The sequence below is a fragment of the Mya arenaria genome, chromosome 6 (genome assembly GCF_026914265.1).
Source record: "Mya arenaria isolate MELC-2E11 chromosome 6, ASM2691426v1".
Classification (NCBI taxonomy): Eukaryota; Metazoa; Mollusca; class Bivalvia; order Myida; family Myidae; genus Mya; species Mya arenaria.
Window position 1 is genome coordinate 68,226,578 of NC_069127.1, and position 20,821 is coordinate 68,247,398.

The following is a 20,821-nucleotide window of genomic DNA, read 5'->3' on the forward strand; positions in this document are numbered from 1 at the left end:
AAATCATTTTCATGCACTTCACACTTGACTCATTGTTTTGTAGCTTGTAAGTTTTCCTTTGAGTATTCAACACACATTACGGGTCCACATCCTGTATGTAATATGCAGCGCTTGAATGCTTCATAATTGATGATTCAGATGTATTTCTTTATGCATTATGACTGTTATCAATTTAATAAAAACATCCTGTTGCATCAAATATGACCCAATTATTGTTTGTTTTCGTATTTTCACATTCTCTGAAGAGTTATCACAGCTTACGTTTCCTTGTCACCCTTTATGTACAAGACGTGTGGTAAGGCCGCCCTTACCATCACTTCCCAGAATCCCTTCCAAGAATCCCTTCTAAACTTTCTAGAGATATCTCACCTTTGTTTCTGAGTCGCACTTCCTGTACATGATGTGCAGGAAACCAGCCTTCACGATCGTTCACACTTCCTTCCCAGAAACCTGTGTCCGTCACACTCGATACTGAAATGCATCACAAATATTGTAACCCATCTTCATCATGTGTAATTTGCAAAAATATTCAATATATCATTCACATGAACACATTTCTACAACTATACAAAGATGCAATTTGGTTCTTTTTTAATTATGGATGTTACAGTATAAGATTGCTCTTAGTTAATACTAACAGGCCATTACATAATTTGACAAGTTGAAATGACTGCTTCTAATATAAAACTTTGTGTGATACATATAATGAATCAGTTGGTGCCATATAAATATTAATACAAAGAAAGAAAAGACTACAGCACATGTCATTTGAAATAAATTTAAGAAAGAGCTATGGTGTCGTCAAAATACAGCTGCAGGAATATTCGAATAGTGAACTCAATGATAGTTTATTTTCTATATAATGTGCAAATAAACTTATTTATACAAATTTGTGCAATATTTAGAAAATAATGAAGAAAAATCTGTATTGATAAATGATAATCTTTAAAGCTGCACTCTCACAGATATAATTTTTTGACAACTGTTTTTATTTTTTGTCTAAGAACGAGCCATTCTTTGCGAAATGCATGGAAACCACTGATATCAGACTGCTAACAAAATATCAGATCGGAGGTTTTCATATATTTGTTCAAAAAAGAAGTTTTATGCATTGTTTTTGCATAAAACATTCAGTTGCGAAACGGAAATATGAAAAATTGTGATCTGATCATTTGTAAGCAGTCTTATATATCACTGTTTTTTTTTAGATATTTATGCTAAAATTGGCTCATTCCAAGACAAAAAATAAAAAAAAGTTGTCAATACGGTTAATCTGCGAGAGTGCCGCTTTAATTAAGCTATGGAAGAATTTTGCACATTTTGTATCTTTATATTAATACTTTGACAATACCACAACTCCTCAAACTTCTATAAAAACCAAACTCTCCATTCTGTGTTAGATCTGTGTAGAAATAAAGCCTAAATCCACAACACCTAGAATCCACAACATCCAAAAAGAAAGTCTGACCATAAAATTATCTACATAGCATTAAATTACAAAAAAGTTGAATCCAGCCTAGCGAAATATAGGAGATAAAATATTCCTCAACATGCAGTGAAAATCATCCTATACCTGGTTCATTCATATTTTTACTCAAACTAGAATGACACCAAATTCTATTTTTAACAATTGCGTTTACTAGTTGGTAGGTTGACATTAAAGCTGCACTCTTACAGATTGAACGTTTTGACAACTTATTTTTATTTTTTTGTCTTGAAACGAGCCAATTTTTAAGAAATGTGTGAAAACTAGTGATATAAGACTGCTGACGAAAAATCAGATCGCAGGTTTTCATATTTGTGAACAAAGTTTGATGTTTTATACATTTTTCTTCAAGCGTTAGTAACGCATTTAGCCATATTTTAATCATTAATTTTTAAATGTAAATATGAAAAACAGCCATCTGATGTTTTGTCAGCAGTGTTATATTACTGGTTTTAAGATATTTACTTGTCAAAAATGGTAAATCTATGAGAGTGCAGCTTAAATTGCAAAACTACATCTTTATTAATCTCCTCTGCTTTTAAAAAAAAATTAAAATTAAAATAATTGCATAATTATTATTTCTTGGGAGATAAAAATGACCTTGACCTTTTATCCAATACACAATATATTTCAGAACATTGAAGAAAGAGAAAGTTTTAACATATATATGAGATATCTTAGCCTAGAGACATATAACTACATGTATTTTGATCTCCCGTACCCTTGAATAATGATGAGAAACATGCACATACAGTCATATCAAGATACATGTGAGCTAAAATAAGACTGTGTATGGTGTTAGTGAAAACTGAGTACATGTAATATTATGGATTATCCACCTGTTACAACATCCCCGACTTTAATTTTGAGCCCCACGGGGTCTTGAGGGTCATAGGACTCCACACAGACGAACATTCTATCCTGGTCTTTAAGATGAAGAATCTGGCCTTGAAAATTTAATTCATTAAAATCTTCCCTGTCATCTATTTCACCCAACGTTTGCATGCTCTCTGAGATATTACCACTTTGCATGTTAACCAATCTTCTTGAGGAGTCAGACTGCTCATTATCGCTTGAAGCTTGCATGTGGTTCTGGAAGTAAGAAGCTTTAAGGAAGCTCACCCTACGCCTCTCAGCTTCCTCTAACTCTGGAAATTCATATCGGTCATCACTATTTTCATCCCCGCCTTCTTCTGGAACAGAGTCGCTGTTCATAAAGTGTGAGAAGTTATCACGGTAACTCCCTTCGCTGTATTTACGTCTCTCCGGCCTCGTTACCCTAACACTGTTACTACCTTCACTGATTTTCCGTCTTGCTTGGAGAGTAAAAAATGGATTGTTTTTATTTTTATCATATTTCACTTTCTGTGTAGCGCAAGTATATTTATTAGCCATTTTGTCACTTTCAGACAAAGGAGCTGTTTTGACATCATGATCTTGCCTTGTTTTTAATTCAAGCAGCCTTTTTTGTAATATTAAATGGAAATGTGGGTCTGAGCTATCATCTATTTCTGTTGCATGTTTACCACAGACCAGATCATCGTCAGGGTCGACACTTGAAACTTTCAGCTTTTGTATGGCGTATGGGTTTTCCAAGGGCTGCTGAGCTTTCAGAGTCCCTGAGCCCGACTGGTTGCCCGCATTATGCAGTTGTGAGTATTGCGTCAGGGTAAGCGGGCTAGGGCCCGTTATTGTTCCAGTTGAGCCTTTATAAACAAGCAAACAATCGCTTTGTCAGATTGATGATAAAAGTATTGTACCAGTCTAGTAAATTTTGTTTTTTATACACATAATATTCATGAGATAGTTTTTTGAATTCTGTCAACAAAAAAACGCTTGCAAATCAAATAAATATTTAATAAAGTACAAACATAACAAACAGATTGTAGTCATAGAGAATTGTAAAGACATAACCACAAAGAAACAATATGGATACCAAAATAACATATAGACCACTAATGACGAAAGGGAAGGAAATAAACATGTAGCCTTATGTGGCATTTTTCACATCTTCGGAACAAAAGGTTTCATTGACAAAAAAACAAACAGATTCTATGTTTAGCATCAGTTTCTAATTAAAAACATCATTATCAGATCCTTTTTAGATTGTATTTAAAATAAAAAAAATTGGGCTCAATTTTTCGGTATTCTAAGGGCCAACGAGGCTAAACATAAAATGAACTTGGCTTGCCTTAAGTTTTCATTTAACAAGCGCAATGCAATATTTGAAATCAGCTACAATAATACTCTGAACCTACTTAGTTACTATATGTATACCAATACCAGCTTATTAGACAACTAATGATGACAATGACACGATGGGGGTGGGTTATAACTGACGATGAATTCCACTAACAAACCACCTCTACAACAATCTTGACCAATTCTACTAACCCAAGTCATACAACCACATATATGTGTACAATATCAATTTACCTGGTCCCGAGCTGTTACTGGAAATACTCATTGAACGAGGGGAGTCGGACCCACGGGAGGCCGAATACGACCCAGAATCAGAGTACACATTATAATGCTGCGGTAGACTTCTCATGGACTCCGGAGGCGATATGACATGACTCTCGTTGACAGCACTTGAGATGTTGAGTTTAGGGTCGCTACGACTGCGGGAAATGAGAGAAAGCGTGCTGTCGTACATAGACAGGCGAGGACGTCGCTTGCTGTATGTTGGCATCTCCCGGAATGGCACTGTGGATGGGAATAGGGCAACCAGTTGAAAAGACGTCATGTAAAAGGAGTTTATAATTTAGTTACACATATTAAGTGCCCAAGTTATTGAACAATTTTCTGTTAGACAAGTAAGCATGATTTAAAGCAAAATAGAAAGCAATTAACAGATATATTTCAATTATAATTTGTTTTACAGAAAATACCTTACATTCCAGCAACAAATACAATTCAAAACCGTTATTGAAATCTTTGACTCCAAAAGTTAAAACGAAAGCACAGTGGAGTAACGGCTTGTAAGTTCTTGTAAATATTAAATCAAACAAGGGGCATATATAGACTCAATAATAATTAAAGCTAGAAGTATGCTCCTCACAATTTATATGTGGGTATTGTCTCTGGCACACATGTTTACCAATTTCATTTCGATATCTTCAATGGTTTTTGAGTTACAGCCAAGGTTACAGTTTTCCATGATGCTGACAACACCAATGCTATCATAAGAGCTCATATTATTCTCTTCGAAAAAAAAGAAGACCTAAACAATAATAAATTTTCAAAAGATTTCATCAACAACAATTTCTTACCAGCATCAGCTTCATCAAAATTCTTTATAATTTCAGCAAGAGAGATATTTCCAGCTACAACCGCAACCTGCTGTGGCGTCTGATTATTGTAGTTAGAGATGTTCTTATTCGCTCCTCGGAAAAGTAGAATACGCGCACATTGCTCGTTGTTGTTAACGGCACAAATGTGCAGAGGGGTGTTCCCGCTGGCATTAGTGACGTCGAGGTCAGCTCCATAAAACATTAAATGCTCTAAATGTTGGACCAGTCCAAGCTTACATGCCTGTAACAGAACACATTTGTTAACATTAATTTTACAGGCACTTATAAACTTTTTCAAATGAAAATAACTCTTTCTGTAAAACATTCATGTAAAAATTATTTTGTACCACATTTTTCTCCAATACTCCATTTTTAGAATGAATCATTTTAAAACTTATGATCATGTAAATGAGTGGGAATCCAACCTTAACAGCAACCAATACTTCAGGTATCCATTTTGGAGAAGCCACCAGCACATCGTTAATGTGGGGTTTGAACCCATGTCCTCTTGGGTGAAATAAACATACCCAAAGCCAAACAAAGAAAAGCCAAACCAATATCTTCAACCTAAAATATACCCACCTGGTGTACCTCGCACCATCCGTTTTCATCTCGACAGCCGATGAGCGCCCTCTCGTGTAACAAAATCTCAGCACAATTTGCATTCTTCCCATACAGCACACTGTAGTAGAGTGGTGTCAGCCCTTTACCATCCTTGTAATTGGTAGAAGCTCCCAGGTCCAGTAACGCCTGCCAAGAAAAGATCATGTTTAATGTGATTGTTTTGATGGACCTGACATTCTGTAGTAGAGCAAACAGCCCTATAAAGTGCTTGTTACTGGAAGATGTTCCCAGGTCCAGTAATACCTGCCATAAAAAGATCATATATAATGTGATTGTTTAGATAGACCTTACATTCTGTAGTGAAGCAAACAGCCCTTTAATGTCCATGTAATTGGAAGATGCTCCCAGGTCCAGTAGCACCTGCCATAAAAAGATAATATCCAATGTGATTGTTTAGATGGATCTGTCAGTATTCACAGTGAGTATGCTTCCAATACAACTTTCTGTAGTTCAGCTGGTCAGCTCTTTAGTGACTTTACCATACTTGTGGTTAGACATTGTCATGTCCAGCAATGCCTGTCTAGAGGATTGTACACATGTATACTGTTCTATAGTAGTTTGATTGCTGCAAGGAAAGCGTTCAGTGTGCAAGTATTTCTAATGACATCTATACCATACTGTATACTAGTATCAACTTTATATTAAATGTGAAAGCCAGTGAAAAACGAAAGATGATCATCTAAATTTCAGTGCAAATTTTCAAAACTTTAGTACCTGAACAGAGGTCTGGTTGCCGTTCAGGACGGCCTTATGGATCGGTGTCTGGCCCTGGCGGGTGCGGAAGTCAAGGTGTGCTCCTCCACTGAATAGTGCAATGATCATTTCCCGACATTTGTCCTTACCCAGGCCTGTTGCTACAGACAGTGGGGTCTCTATAATATAAGCCATGAGTGTCTATTACTTTGAGCCTAGAGACATATAACTACATGTATTTTGATCTCCCATACCCTTCAATAATGATGAGAAACATGCACATACAGTCATATCAAGATACATGTGAGCTATAATAAGACTGTGTATGGTGTTAGTGAAAACTGAGTACATGCTCAAAGTCTACTTTAATGAGTTGTCGTCTAGACACAGAAAAAACTCACAGACTGACGAAAATGGACTGACAAGCTCAGTCCTTTATACCCCTAATTAGGTATTATTACCCTTATTCTTCACTCAGGCATTAATTATTATTATAAGAGTAATAAACAAACCTCCGTTAGAATCATGGAAGTTTGGGTCCAGGCCTTTGGTCGTCATTTTGTTGACCTTGGAAATATTGCCCTGTTTTATGTGGTCCATACATTGCCTGAACACGCCCTGCAACAGTTCAACAAACATTACCTGCATGTAAATAAGGCTAAAACAATTCAACAAACAAACCATGCATGCAAATAAGGCCAAAACAGTTAAACCAACATACCGTGCATGTAAATAAGGCCAAAGAAAATTAAATATTAGATTATGATCCCATGTTTATTTAAGTGTTTAATTTTTTATGCCAAAAAAAGTGATGATTATTGAAATCTTGTAACATGGCAAAATGTTAGGGTAAGGTGGTAAGGTGTTTCTGGCTGAAGTGAGTGGGAACGAGAATCTCTTCTTTTTTAATCTGGACCAATTATTAATTATGCATGCTGATATCTTGTTAAAATAACGGCCTTAGGATATGTCTAATGCATCTGCATACGAGACTGAAAAAAGTATGCATAAACTAGCTGCCATGGAAGTTTGAATATAAAAACATTGTACGAGAGTAAGTATGGTTTCATTGCAAAATTAGCCATCTTGAAACACACAGCATTTTTCAGGGTTTATTGACAATAGGCTTAGTTGACATGACTTAATTGCTTTTCCTTATGAAGAGATATACTTAAATTTTGTTATCATGTCAAAGGTGACAGAAATGTTTTTCATATACAATAATTATGTTTAAAAATTGTAAAATGAAATTAGTTGAATTATAGGAAATGATTGTGGTTTAAAAAAAAACTAAGCACATTACTATTTATCCAGCTTGAAATAGAACCACATTTAACAAAAAAAATGTAATTACAACTGACCTCCACTTTTAAAAGCAAATCTTACAACCAGTAAATCATATCATGGTAGAAACATCATCAATCATTCCTCGACCTCAACAATTAAAGATGCATGGGTGTTAGCAGAAAGTTCAATTTAAACATTCATTAATTAATTAAGATCCGGTTGACGTGTAATCAATCTTAAACCAGTACTCTCTAACATATTTACATTTGCCGAGTATAGCCATGACCGGGCAATAACTTTTACTTTTTACGCCAGTCAACCCAACATTGTTAATGTCAGAATCTTTTATAAGCCTTGTTGCTTTTTCTATCCACCCTGTCAAGCATGTCTGACTCGCGTCTGATCAAGAAACGTTTGAAAACATAAACGTAGCCATGCTCACCTTCGTGTGAAGTTGCCGCAGCTTTCGCGCATTGATATGCATCAACTTGTACACACGTCTCTTATACTTGAACTGAAATGCAAGCAAGTAATTTTCTTTCAACACAAGCAAGGCAACATTTCTCAATTAATTAAAGCAAGATATTGCTTCATCAAGTATTACTCTGCCAGATATCATCTTGTAATCATCTACAGTATAGAATTTCAATTGCATTTTCTAAGAACAGAAATGAGATATGTCTACCAGATCTCAATACATGTATCTCCTCATCAATGTAAAATAGATTCAGAGAGTCGTTCTCCAAGCTATTAAAAGTGTTCTTATTTAGCTTGGCCATAGAAGCATAAGATTGATCATAAGTAAAAGCCCACAAGTGTAATGAAGAATGAACTGTCTTGGCTAGCATGTACCATCTTAGCTAGCATGTAATGTCTAAGCTAGCATGTAATGTCTAAGCTAGCATGTAATGATTTAGCTAGCATGTACCATCTTAGCTAGCATGACCATCTTAGCTAGCATGAACCCTTTAATCTAGCATGTAAAGGCTGAGCTAGCATGTAATGTCTTAGCTAGCATGTACCGTCTAAGCTAGCATGTACCGTCTAAGCTAGCATGTACTGTCTTAGCAAGCATGTATCATCTTATCTAGCATGTACCATCTTAGATAGCATGTACCATCTTAACTAGCATGTACCGTAAAAGCTAGCATGTAGCATCTAAGCTAGCATGTAGCATATAAGCTAGCATGTACTTCTAAGCTAACATGTACCATCTAAGCTAGCATGTAACTTCAAAGCTAGCATGTACTGTCTTAGCTAGCATGTAGCCTCTTAGCTAGCATGTACTGTCTAAGCTTGCATGTACTGTATTGGCTAGCATACCCGGTAGGTTAAACTTTATAGTTTGCCACCCTTGTGTCATCAAGAATTCAGTTTGTATAGAAATCATAGGAACTTTCTCAGTTCTTGTATGAAGGTGACAACACACAATGATGTTAATTTTTTTCTGCTGGGAGTAACTAGTGTATAAAGAGCCCAAGTCCCAAGAAGAACATATTATCAAGGTTGAGTCCTTACCTCCACAAAGCCTATGGGTCCATGCAGGGGGTATTCCCTTAACAATCGTTCCTCATCCAGAAACTTGCCCGCACGTCCGTTCATAGGTGGCATGTAAAGCCCATAGTTTAAGGCATCCTTCAGGTCCTTAAATAAAAATAATTATAGATTGTTGTATGTCTGACGTCTTATTATCAATTGATCCTTATGAGTACATACACATAGCTTCAGGAATCAACATGACCTTCATTTAATTTACTGGCAACAATCTTAATCTGATGATCAATAATGCACGTAAGGCAGGGTGGTGGTTTATGTGTCCTTCTCATACCCAAGTGGCCATGGGTTCAAGCCCAAATTATAGGTTAAGAGTGGTCTAGTAGTATAGGTGTCCCCCTCTCACCCGAGAGGTTGTGGGTTCAATCTCCTCAAGGGGTACCTTCTATTGGCCTCTTAGATGGACACAAGTACTGGTTTCTGCCCTGGAAACTGACTCTACAGTGATTTTATAAGCTATCAGCTTTCATCACAATCCAGCTAAAAGAAATTAGTATAAAGTAAGCCCCATAAGCGACACTCCATCATGGCATCAAAATTCGGACACCTGTGACTACCACTTCCTATCCAGGAATTTCAGTGAAGACTGGTCTTATATCAGCTTAATATTGTGAGCTTCCCAATCATGTTAAAACTAAACCCATACTGCGGTGTATAAGAACTTATGATCTGAACCTCAAAGTTTAGCCAAGTAAGTGTTGGTACATGTACCTTAGCAAAGACAGCCAGGATCCTCTGTTTGGCCTCCCATACGGACTCTTCCAGCTCAAACTGTAGACACTTCTGTAAAACACGATGCCATAGAAATATAAGGAAAGAGTGAAATATTCATATACAGAATTTAGAGAATTGCATTCTTAGAAATGAGAGCAAATGTACTTAGTTCTGGAGACCTTTCCAACAACTACTCCACTGCAATTAGCAGACAAGATGCTCAAGTGGAAGTGTTGTCTGCCTCAAAGGCAAAATGTCCCTGGTTCCCTTGGTGAGGGGGCTTTTTAAAGCCTTTGATAATAAACATGACACCAGACTCATAACAATCGGAAATGTAAGCTTTGATGTTTGCTCAATTGGTAGACTATTGGAATGTAACCAGGAGGTCGTGGGTTCGATCCAGAGTCTTCGCATGAAATACTTTTCATCACTCTGTGCTTTTAGTTTCTACTCAATAAATGATGGAGCATGGTTACGCTAAGCTGTTAGCTTTAATCAAAGCCAATAAAGCTGAACTCAATTGGTATTTACTAAACTTGCTGGTCAGATGAATGGTTGCTAAGATATTGGCATTCAGTATGACATTCAAAGTGAAGTGCCAAATGCTTGCAATGCTGTAAGAAAATGGGTGATATTTCAGCGTAAATACAATTGCTTTCCACTCTGTTTGATATCGAAGAATCCGAAAATTTAATAAGAAAAAGATTTGTTGAAACTGTTGAGTGTCTCTTTGAAAAATACACTGAGTAACTCTTTGAAAAGCTTCATTGAGTGTTTTTTTTTCAAAAAAGACAAGACGAGGAAAAATACATTTGAATTCATGCCTCATATGAAACAGTGAGCACACCCACATCATATAACAATATAAAAATGATTTGTACTTTATGAGAAATCCTACACTGATCCAGAGGTAGATTTCTTTGAAAATGGTCAATGTGGAATATAGATAATGATGATACAACAGCTAGCCATGTCAAGAAATGTTAACATATTTACGAGGTACTGTCACACATAACCTGGCATTAACTATTTGGAAAAGTCAGGTATTACTTAGCAAACATATGACATAAAATATATAAATGTGTCTAGAATAAGGTTATTTACAACTATTTTCTATATAAATCCTAATGATTAGATCATATAAATGCTAGTTTCTTTAAAACAGACATGATTTCATAAAGGTTCCAACATAAATTCAGTTATATAAGTGAGTATCATATTTATGGTCATCCTAAAGTATCACATGTCTTATTTATGTTTTCTTTATTTTTTTCTTGTTTGAATAATCCCGGTAACCCCTAATTGATAAAAAAAAAAAAAAAAAATATGATACCAACATAAATTCATTTATATAAGTGAGTATCATATTTATGGTCATCCTAAAATATCACATGTCTTATTTATGTTTTCTTTATTTTTTTCTTGTTTGAATAATCCCGGTAACCCCTAATTGATAAAAAAAAAAAAAAAAATGATACCAACATAAATTCATTTATATAAGTGAGTATCATATTTATGGTCATCCTGAGACACTAAATTATCACATGTCTTATTTATGTTTTCTTTATTTTTATTTTTTTTGAATAATCCCGGTAATTGATAAAAAAATAAATAAAAAATATCATCTCTGAAATCCTTTCATTTTAAAATAAAATAAAATAAGGCAATGTGACCATTATCAAGAACATGAATATCCATACTTAAACAAGGAAAACTCCTAGATACATTTAAATGTCTTCTAACAATATTTATGCATACATAACTAGCTCAAGGCTTAAACAATTTAGATAACATCTCACCCTAATGAAGTATGGATGTATATCATTTGGCCAATACTATAGAAGTGATACTTTGGTTCATTTGTAAAAGAAAATAATGCAAAAACAATTTAGAGACAGTAATGAAAGTGTAATTACTTTTGAGGTAATTACTTTAAATACTTCTTTCATTACTATTCTTGAACGCATACTCCGTTAGCTCTGTACTATATTTACATAGCTTTTTTACTTGGACTTTAAAGAATTTACGCTTCGCCCAAATTTAGCCTAACAATCAGGATACTTGGGGTCAAAAACCTTCTAACAGCCGAGACCTCACTGAGTTCATTAAATTTATGACAGGTTGACAGATTGTTCCCTATTGTTTGTACGATAAAGACAAAATTCAAGAGTAAATTAAAAAGCTGTCTATTAGTTTCATATATTCATTGAAAATGCCAATTCACCTTTAATATTTAGGAACAAGGAAAGTTTAACTTGTCCGCTACGCTTTATTATACTTGAGAAAACTGACTTTAATAGTAATAACGCATAATAAGGAACTTTAAACCAGAATCAAGTTTCACAAACAATTTGTCATTGCTCATCTGTTTTCTCTATTAAATTAAAATGGCACTGTGAGCTAGACATTTTAATAGACAAGAGTGATGGAACTTGATACACACATGTAACCATTGTTATTGCAAACGAGTGTAACGAGTGAGGCTGTATTACCCCCCTTTTTCATATAACACAGTTTTTAAGTTGTTGTTTTCAACTGAAAGTTTAAGACTAAATAGGGTAGTTATAATGCAATATGCAGAAATTGAAAATTCGGCATTAATTTGTATGCAATTACTTTAAAAAAACATTTACTTGAATTTGTAGGGCCAGATTTGAGTAGAAAATGAAGGAATATATGGTTTGCTGAGGGGGGAGGAGGAAAACGTGCTCATTATATGTGTATTATTGATTTTCAAGTGATTAACTTTTTGTATGATTATTATGTATAAACTATGACAATAATGACAATTGCTGGACAATCCCCTTTGAAAAACTTTACAGAAAAATCCATATTCTTTTGATTTAAAAAACAACATCTGTATCTTTGTTAACAGATTTGTTTTCACCGAAGTCGAAAGAGAAAGTCAGAATAACCAATTATTCTGGTTACTTCAGAATACAGTAGAATTTATACCTTTGTTAGTATTTTTCTTTATTATATTTGAATTCACCATACACAATTTTCTTTCGTTGTTTATCAGTTTCAATGCTCATGATTAATGAATCACTCTCTGAAATATATACTGGTTAAACCAAACATATGCATGGTCACAAAAAACAAAGGGAAGGGCTTAAAATGCAGATACTAGCTAGTTCACTTTTACTTATCGGAATGAGTCATGGAATGTACATGTCTATGTATAATAAAGTTTTCATTGACACTTAATTGCTGGTAACATCTGTAAATTTATTTTTGTAGCGAAGTAACAAATGTTTCAAACATTATAATATAGATGAAAGGACATTGTTTTCATTCATGAATTAAATACTTCATTCTATGCTTGATAACATGTAAAAAAATAACATCATTGCAAGTTGATTTATAAAACAATTTTATCTAAAAAAGACCCAAAAATGTATTTAAATCCTACATCATTTATATAGACTTCATCTAAGATTTCATATCTACCTTTTTAGATAAGGAGGTATTACCCTACTGCTTCATAACAATAAAAGCGCCATTTAACATTGGATTCTAACGTTCTTTGATTTCTTCAGTTGCCCAAGGGGCATAACCCAACAAAAATCAAAATCATAGCCGGAGTGATGGAACTTACTATACCCTCATGTTCATACTGTCATAGCAAGACATATAAGAAGTTTTTGAATGACGCTGTTGAAAACAGCAACAATACCAGACTTACAAATACCTCAACTATTTTTATGTCTTTGCTCTCAAAACAAATTTGATGAGACTAAATTTACTTTTACCGTATGTTGTATTACAAGTAGAAATCATAGTTGCAATATACCTGAACTTTCAAGTCCTGCACCGCAACCCTAATAAACACAGTTCCTGTCAGGTGTTCTGACACATACATCGACTGCGTCCCATATCTCATGTCCCGCAAAGTTTGTCGTCTATCCACATCCATTTCTCGCATTACGACAACGTTATTTTCCCGTCCTTGTGCGGGATCTCCCGGATTGATATTGTCCATTGAACGCATTGTTTCAGTCGCTGGGGTACTCATTTTGCTGGTCTTAATTCAGCCATTGTGTTTTTGTCTGGTAAATTGTAGATTTTTGGCACTTTCAAATTTCAGTCTGAAATAAAGAAAATGTAACTGTTGTTTAAAGATCATTTTATCATCTGACTTAGTTGTAATTGTCACACAGTAAATTATACTTCATATTTTACATTAAATTTCACTTATTGGCAATGATGACTAATCATTATTATCTTTTTCAAATAACGACCACACCAGCTGTTTATGTTTTATCTGTAACATCATGAAACAAAGCAGCGGGAAGGTTTTATCAAATATTTTGTGACAATACGCATTGCTAAAACACTAAAACACCAGTGACTGGTGAGGTCAAGAGTGATGTTTATCAGGTAATATTTAACAATATGAAAAAAGAAACAATTTTAGGAAGTGAATATGAAACGGCTTACTTAATTTGTCTTGTTCATAAACTTGAAATTATTAAAAAAAAATATAAGAAGACAAGAAACTTGAAAGGACATTGTGAACAAATCCTGTCAAAAACATAACATATGTTATCTCATGAGAATGACAATGCGATGAAATAAATGTGCAGCATGTCAGAGTTTTCCACGCTGAGTCATTTTATATGTACATTTTAAAGCTTTTTTTAAGTCCCTTTTTAACTTTAGTAACAGCAAAAACTCAACACCATACCATATTAAGAAAATGGTTATACTGCTCTAGACAAAAGAAAAATTGTAAATAAACATGTCATAATGAACTTTTGACATATAAACTGCTTTTGGATCATTGAACAAATAAGTAATTACCAAATGATTCCATCCGTTCACAGTAATAAACAACCTATACCCCAAGGAAATGTCCTTGTGCAATGACTTGATTATTGTCTAATGAGGCTGCTGCAGCAACAATAATGGTTGCAGTGGCACAGGACAAAGATCCTCACAAAGCTTTGCTGGCACAAGCACTAGTCATCTTTTCATCTTTATTACTTGACTAAATTCTGCAGTGATCATTTTATAAAGCAAAATAGAAGCCTAGAGGGAAATGTAGCACCAAGAAACAGTCTAAGAAACAGTTTTAGCCATTGTAACCTTAGAAAAGTACACTAGGACAATGTCAGCAGATGTGTTGTCAACAAAATGCCAACTTATACAATGTTTGACAGGAAAATAAGCTCTATGTTTTTTAATCAGCCGATAAGCATAATCCATAAAGCCACAAAGGTTCTCAATGAGTGAAATTCACAAGAGACCCACCCACCCCCCTGTGCTTCTAATAGGGCTGTTTGTTTATACATGTATTAGGACAATGTTATTTAAGTATTCGTAAAGAAGAAGAAAAACAAAAAGAGCTCAAGAGATTCTGTTAGAGTACACCATGAACTCAAACTTCAAACTGAACATGAAATAGAGAGATAATGGATGCACTCAGATTGTTGGTCAAGAAGGTCAATCTGTAGCCAATATGACCATCAAAAAAACAAAAAATGACCATCCAGCAGAACGCATGAGATCCAGCAGACAGTCATGTGACTGTTTTGTCACTTTATGCCTTTTAAACAACAACCACCAACAAGCTAATGACACGGTTATGACAAGAGAGTATTTAGCCACAATAATAAAACAGCCAGGGCTGAGAGTACAGTCTGAAATGGTAATTGTCCAGATCGAACATTGACAGGCTGTACTGAAGGGAAAGGACATCTTGATTTATTAACGCGGTCACTTGTTTTGATTTGGTACTAATATTTGCATATTCTTAATGTTTTATTTGTTTACGCTTCAGAAATGACATGTATAACTGACCAATCACCAATTGACAAATTACAAAACGTGAGATTTCAAACTGACAGAGTTTCAAACATTAGAGTTGTGATAATTTGTACTTCAGGAACTTGATCCTGATTTTTAAGATTTTTTACCATGATAAAAGTTGTTTGTGTTCATTATGCCAAACTCCTAAATTTACAAATTCTGAGAATTGGGGAGCAAAAAGATATATGTATATAAGATGGCTGGATGAAAATCGTCATTGAATTTCATCAAACTTATCTCCATTTCTAGAGGCTAGAAAGCTTCTACATTGTGCCCATGGTGGCAAGATTGCCATCAATGATTTACATATCAAAGTGATGCATCTAACACAAGTGGTGTTATCAAATAGCCACAAATATGTGAATGTCCTGCAACATTTTTTGGAACATGTAAATATAATTATATACATTGCAGTATATCAATATTTGTTTATAGTTGGCAATGCCTACTTTGCATTTTTGACTGTTATGCATTTATACAATGTGAACAGTAGAATAAATTGTACATTTTTAAAAAAAATACATCATTTTAGTTTATGCAAATTTCTTTTAGCTTGATTGAGTCTTTTTCCTAGGTAGCAACTAGTACTGGAGTCCATTAAGAGAGGCTGTGAGAAAGAACCCCTGGTGGGGATGGTACCCACAACCTCTTGGGTGAGAGGCAGACACCTATACCACTAGACCACTCTCACCCATAAATATATGCATTTTGTAAATCTGTTGTTTAAAAAATCAATGTACCATTTCTAAATTGCCCATTGAGTTGAAATTGTTCATAATGAATAAAACTATAATGATTATTATCATGAAAATCAAAATCCCATTATGCTACACAATTACGATGTGACCTTGGCCATTTTGTAGAGACCTTGACATTGACCTTGCATTTTCTTCATTTTTAAATGAAAATTTTGGGTAGGATATGAAGAAATAATAAAAACCAATGCAATAACGACCATTTAAAGGTATCCTGTGTACTTGTAAATAAGCTTGTCGTTAAACATTCGGAGCTCCTCGGCCATTTTCCATCGAAAAAAAACTCAGGACGTATATAAATGGTTTACAATGTCAAAATCTTAACAGTTAACAAAGCTGCAAGTAGATCACATTAATTTCAATTTAGCAATTAAATTAATGACTTTACTCATGGGAAGCATAAATATTTATGCACTTCAATGACAATCAATTTAGACTTTGTAATACACAATACACATTAAAACAGTAATATTAATTAATTTATTTTATTTTTATAAATTTTCAAACTTCTTATACTGATGTACCGTCAAACATCCAAGCTTTTGCATGGTGATCTTATATAATTTGGGTGTCATTTGAAATAATGTATTGCATTCTCCGAATTCATATAAGTAAAATAAGCATTTGAAAAAAAAACTCATTAATAAAGTTATTGCTGCTTGAAATTTTCTTCCATATAATTGTATTTAAATAAAATAACATGTGGATTGACAAAGCTTGAACCTACCCAGGCCAAAAAGCTTGTTTCCGTGTTTTGGTATAATTATACATTTTCTTCAGCTCATAAAACACTTTCAAAATGATACCGAAATAATATGGGGTCACAAAACATCCACAAATCACATTTTTGTTCATTGTATACTGTAAATAAGTAATCCGTTTGCTCTTCAAATGACCTTTACCTCTTACTATTACCTTGACCTTAAACTGCAGTAAAGTATTCTACTGTGTAACTAAAGGTAAAAGTAATAGTAATGTTATTTCTCACCACATAACAATAACAGCCATTTTGAATTTTTGTTCAGAAATGGACTTGAATCACATTTTGCTATTTAAAAACATATCACACTATAAACAAACTTACCAGGCTAACAAACACAAGTTGTCCATAACACTTTCAACACAATTTTTTTGTAAAATTCAGCAAAAAGAACCTCAGAAACAAGTGCACATAAATCCAAGTACAAGTAGTATCCTAAACAATCCAATTTCTTACTACATGTATATATAAGGTAAAATGTATCCTCCAACAGTTCATTAACTCTCCATATTGACCTTTGACAGCCTTGTTTTGAACACAATCAAGGTAGACTGACCAACCATATGTCCATCAGTCAATCATGTTTTCATTTACACGTGATACTATTTTATATTTTCTATAACCTAAAGGCATTTGACAATTTTCATTACAAGGAGATATTGATGATTCCTTCAAATGATAAAAAAAAAAATTGTAATTAAACTGTACTCACAAATTTATCTGATCCAAATATGACTGGTGAAAATCTCAGGTACTGTAATTAAATTTCTTGTCATCCAATACCATTTAGCAACCAACTTAATTGTGCTCATGAATATATGTAAATATCAAGGAAGATATTGTCTTCAATGCAACACTGTCTTTATTAAGATATGACCCCTCAGGTGTGGTCATTTTGAGTCATGACTTCATAATGATGAAACAATGTCCTCAATATCTTTCCTCCTTGCAATTATTTTCTATAATAGGTATTTGTCTATGTATTAAAAACTAGTAAATGGAAAAAAAAAATATTCCAAAGGAGCATTTAAGCAACCAAAGAAATAAGTTTGTTTAATTTGTAATACAAAAATTGATCTTCAACTGACTTCTAAGTTACATAGGTTAATAAATGAAATAGAGTGCATGTAATACTTGGCTCTGATTGGCTTGTTTGAAGCAATTAACAATAATTTATATTGAAAACACTTTTAAAAGATGCATATCATTCTAATTTCTGAAAGCAATCTTTTTATTGTGTGTTTGGCAAATATCCATTTAAGCATTTTAACTATTTTATTTGCTTATTCATTCCCTAAAAACAATCACACATAAACATAAATTTTAGCTCTTATCTTTATTTGAAACTTCAATTGAACACCTCCCTTGTGGAAAAATATGAGAAAAATACATGCAATTCAAATTTACGATATCATAAATTCTGTTTATACCTATATTTATTTATTTTTTCAAATCTACTGCAAGTACCATTTAATAGAATTACTGTGTTTATTTTATTTTAAAGACACACAAACAGTGTTTTTTTTACCAATATCAAAATAGACAGAATACTTTATAATTGTCAATTTTAATTTTTGAGAAACTCTTAAAAAATATACAATAGCAAAGTTGTATTTTGTTATTGCAAATCTCATAATTCAATCTTGTTTTTACTAGGTTTAATAAAAAATGAGTAGTTTTACTAGCTGAATTAATAACCCTGATATTTGAAGCAATCTTTTAAGGAAATTTTATAATATCATTTTCTTCCTAATATTTTCTAAACTCCATATTTTATTAATGTTGAGTGTTTAATATAGCACTTAAATGCTCGTGAGATATTCTCCATTGATAAAGCGTCACAATATTCAATTATTTTAGCCAAACTTTTTTTAATCGAAATGGCCACACAATACCTTTATGATATGTATTATCTACTTTGATCGTTTCTTAAACATAAGTATAATGTAAAAAGCTTTAACAGTTTTTTACAATAACATTTTGCCAAATGAAAATGATCATAACAAGAATGCAATGACAATATCTCATCTTTTTCCTCTTTTCCAAACTTCATACTCAACATGTATGAGATCCATATTTAATTGACATTTATCAGGGGTGTAGAAATTAATTTAAGTAGCGGGGAATATCCCAAAAGTAGGCAGGGGGGGGGGGGGGGGGGGTCTGGGTGTCCTCCCCCAGTTAGGGTCAAGGGTGAAACGCCCCTTGTGGGATGAATTTAAGCCTTTTTTAACCAAAATTTCTAGTCTTCTGGTGCATGTTTATTTTGTAACAGGGAACCTTAATATAAAGCTGATGCTGTATTGTAGTCGGAACGCGCAGAAACCAAAATAAAAATATGACAAAAAATAATAGATTTTAATTTTGTTGGTGCGGGGAAAATAGCCAGGTGAAGATGCTGAAGTAACCGGGTCATTTTACTGGCTTCCAGCCCATTTCTACACCCCTGCATTTATACCTTACATAGTATATGTCTTTTTTGTATATTACAATATCTATCACACTAAAAAGGCCTTAATAAACATCTAGTTTCCATTCTAAAAGTTTGTAAAAAAGAAAACAAAACTGTGAAAGAGATTCAATCCAAGTCACCAAAAGGATCTATCACAGGAACACGACAAATACTCCAATGATTGGTACAAGGAACATGACAAATAACCCCCATGAAGTGGACTACAAGGAACAAAAACTGACAATTACCCCCAATGGTTGTCACAAGGAACATGACAATTCTGCCATGATTGGTACAAGGAACATGACAAATACCCCTATGGTTGTCACAAGGAACATGTCAAAAACTGCCAATGATTGGTATAAGAAACATGATAAATACCCCAATGATTGGTACATTAGTAACATGACAAATACCCCAATGATTGGTACAAGGAACATAACAAATACCCCAATGATTGGTACAAGGAACATGATAAATACCCTAATTATTGGTACATTAGTAACATGACAAATACCCCAATGATTGGTACAAGAAAAATGACAAATACCCCCACGATTGGACTACAAGGAACATTACAAATACCCCCAATGGTTGTTACAAGGAACATGACAAATCTGCCATGATTGGTACAAGGAACATGACAAATACCCCTATGGTTGCTCCAAGGAACATGTCAAGTACTGCTAATGATGGGTACAAGGAACATGACAAATACCCCAATGATTGGTACAAAGAATAGACAAACATCCGCGAAATATTGGTACAAGGAGCATGACAAATACCCCTATGGTTGCTACAAGAAACATGTCAAATACCCACCAATGATTGCTACAAGGAACATGTCAAATATCCCAATGATTGGTACAAGGAACATGACAAATCTGCCATGATTGGTACAAGGAACATGACAAATACCCCCATGCTTGGTACAAGGAACATGACAAATACCCCCAATTAATGTTACAAGGAGCATGACAAATACCCTCATACACTCTATTGGTACAAGAAACATGACAAATACCCACCACAATTGGTACAATGAACGTGACAAATACCCACCACGATTAGTACAATGAACAAGACAAATATAGCCATGATTGGTACAAGGAACATAACAAATATCCCCCAAAATTGGTGCAAGTATAATGACGAATACCCCCATGATTGATAACATGACAAAAGCTCACAATTTGTATATTAGGAAAATGACCAAAATAAAACACTATTTGTACAAGAAACATGACAAATACCCCGTGATTGGTACAAGGAACATGAGAAATACCCTTATGATCGGTACAAGGAACATGACAAATACCCCCATGATTGGTTCAAGGAACATGACAAATCCCCCCATGATTGGTACAAGGAACATGACAAATACCCTTATGA

General features: G+C 34.0%; 1 protein-coding gene across 6 annotated transcripts in view; it reads right to left on the reverse strand.

The window, feature by feature from the left end:
* Positions 1-20,821, reverse strand: part of LOC128237343 (SH3 and multiple ankyrin repeat domains protein 2-like) — a 62,631-nt gene that overhangs the window by 33,678 nt on the left and 8,132 nt on the right. For 3 of the 6 annotated variants that reach the window (XM_052952767.1, XM_052952763.1, XM_052952765.1), the window contains exons 2-12: positions 13,445-13,739; positions 9,649-9,720; positions 8,902-9,027; positions 7,826-7,897; positions 6,609-6,714; positions 6,118-6,275; positions 5,362-5,529; positions 4,759-5,020; positions 3,923-4,192; positions 2,326-3,192; positions 370-471 (exon numbers count right to left, since the gene is read on the reverse strand). In XM_052952767.1, coding sequence (XP_052808727.1) covers positions 370-471; positions 2,326-3,192; positions 3,923-4,192; positions 4,759-5,020; positions 5,362-5,529; positions 6,118-6,275; positions 6,609-6,714; positions 7,826-7,897; positions 8,902-9,027; positions 9,649-9,720; positions 13,445-13,666 — 2,425 coding nt within the window. In that variant the 5' untranslated portion in view covers positions 13,667-13,739. Of the gene's footprint in view, positions 1-369; positions 472-2,325; positions 3,193-3,922; positions 4,193-4,758; positions 5,021-5,361; positions 5,530-6,117; positions 6,276-6,608; positions 6,715-7,825; positions 7,898-8,901; positions 9,028-9,648; positions 9,721-13,444; positions 13,740-17,301; positions 17,385-17,689; positions 17,809-20,821 lie in introns of those variants that run through there. The other 3 variants (XM_052952764.1, XM_052952766.1, XM_052952771.1) reach the window with 3 other exon arrangements.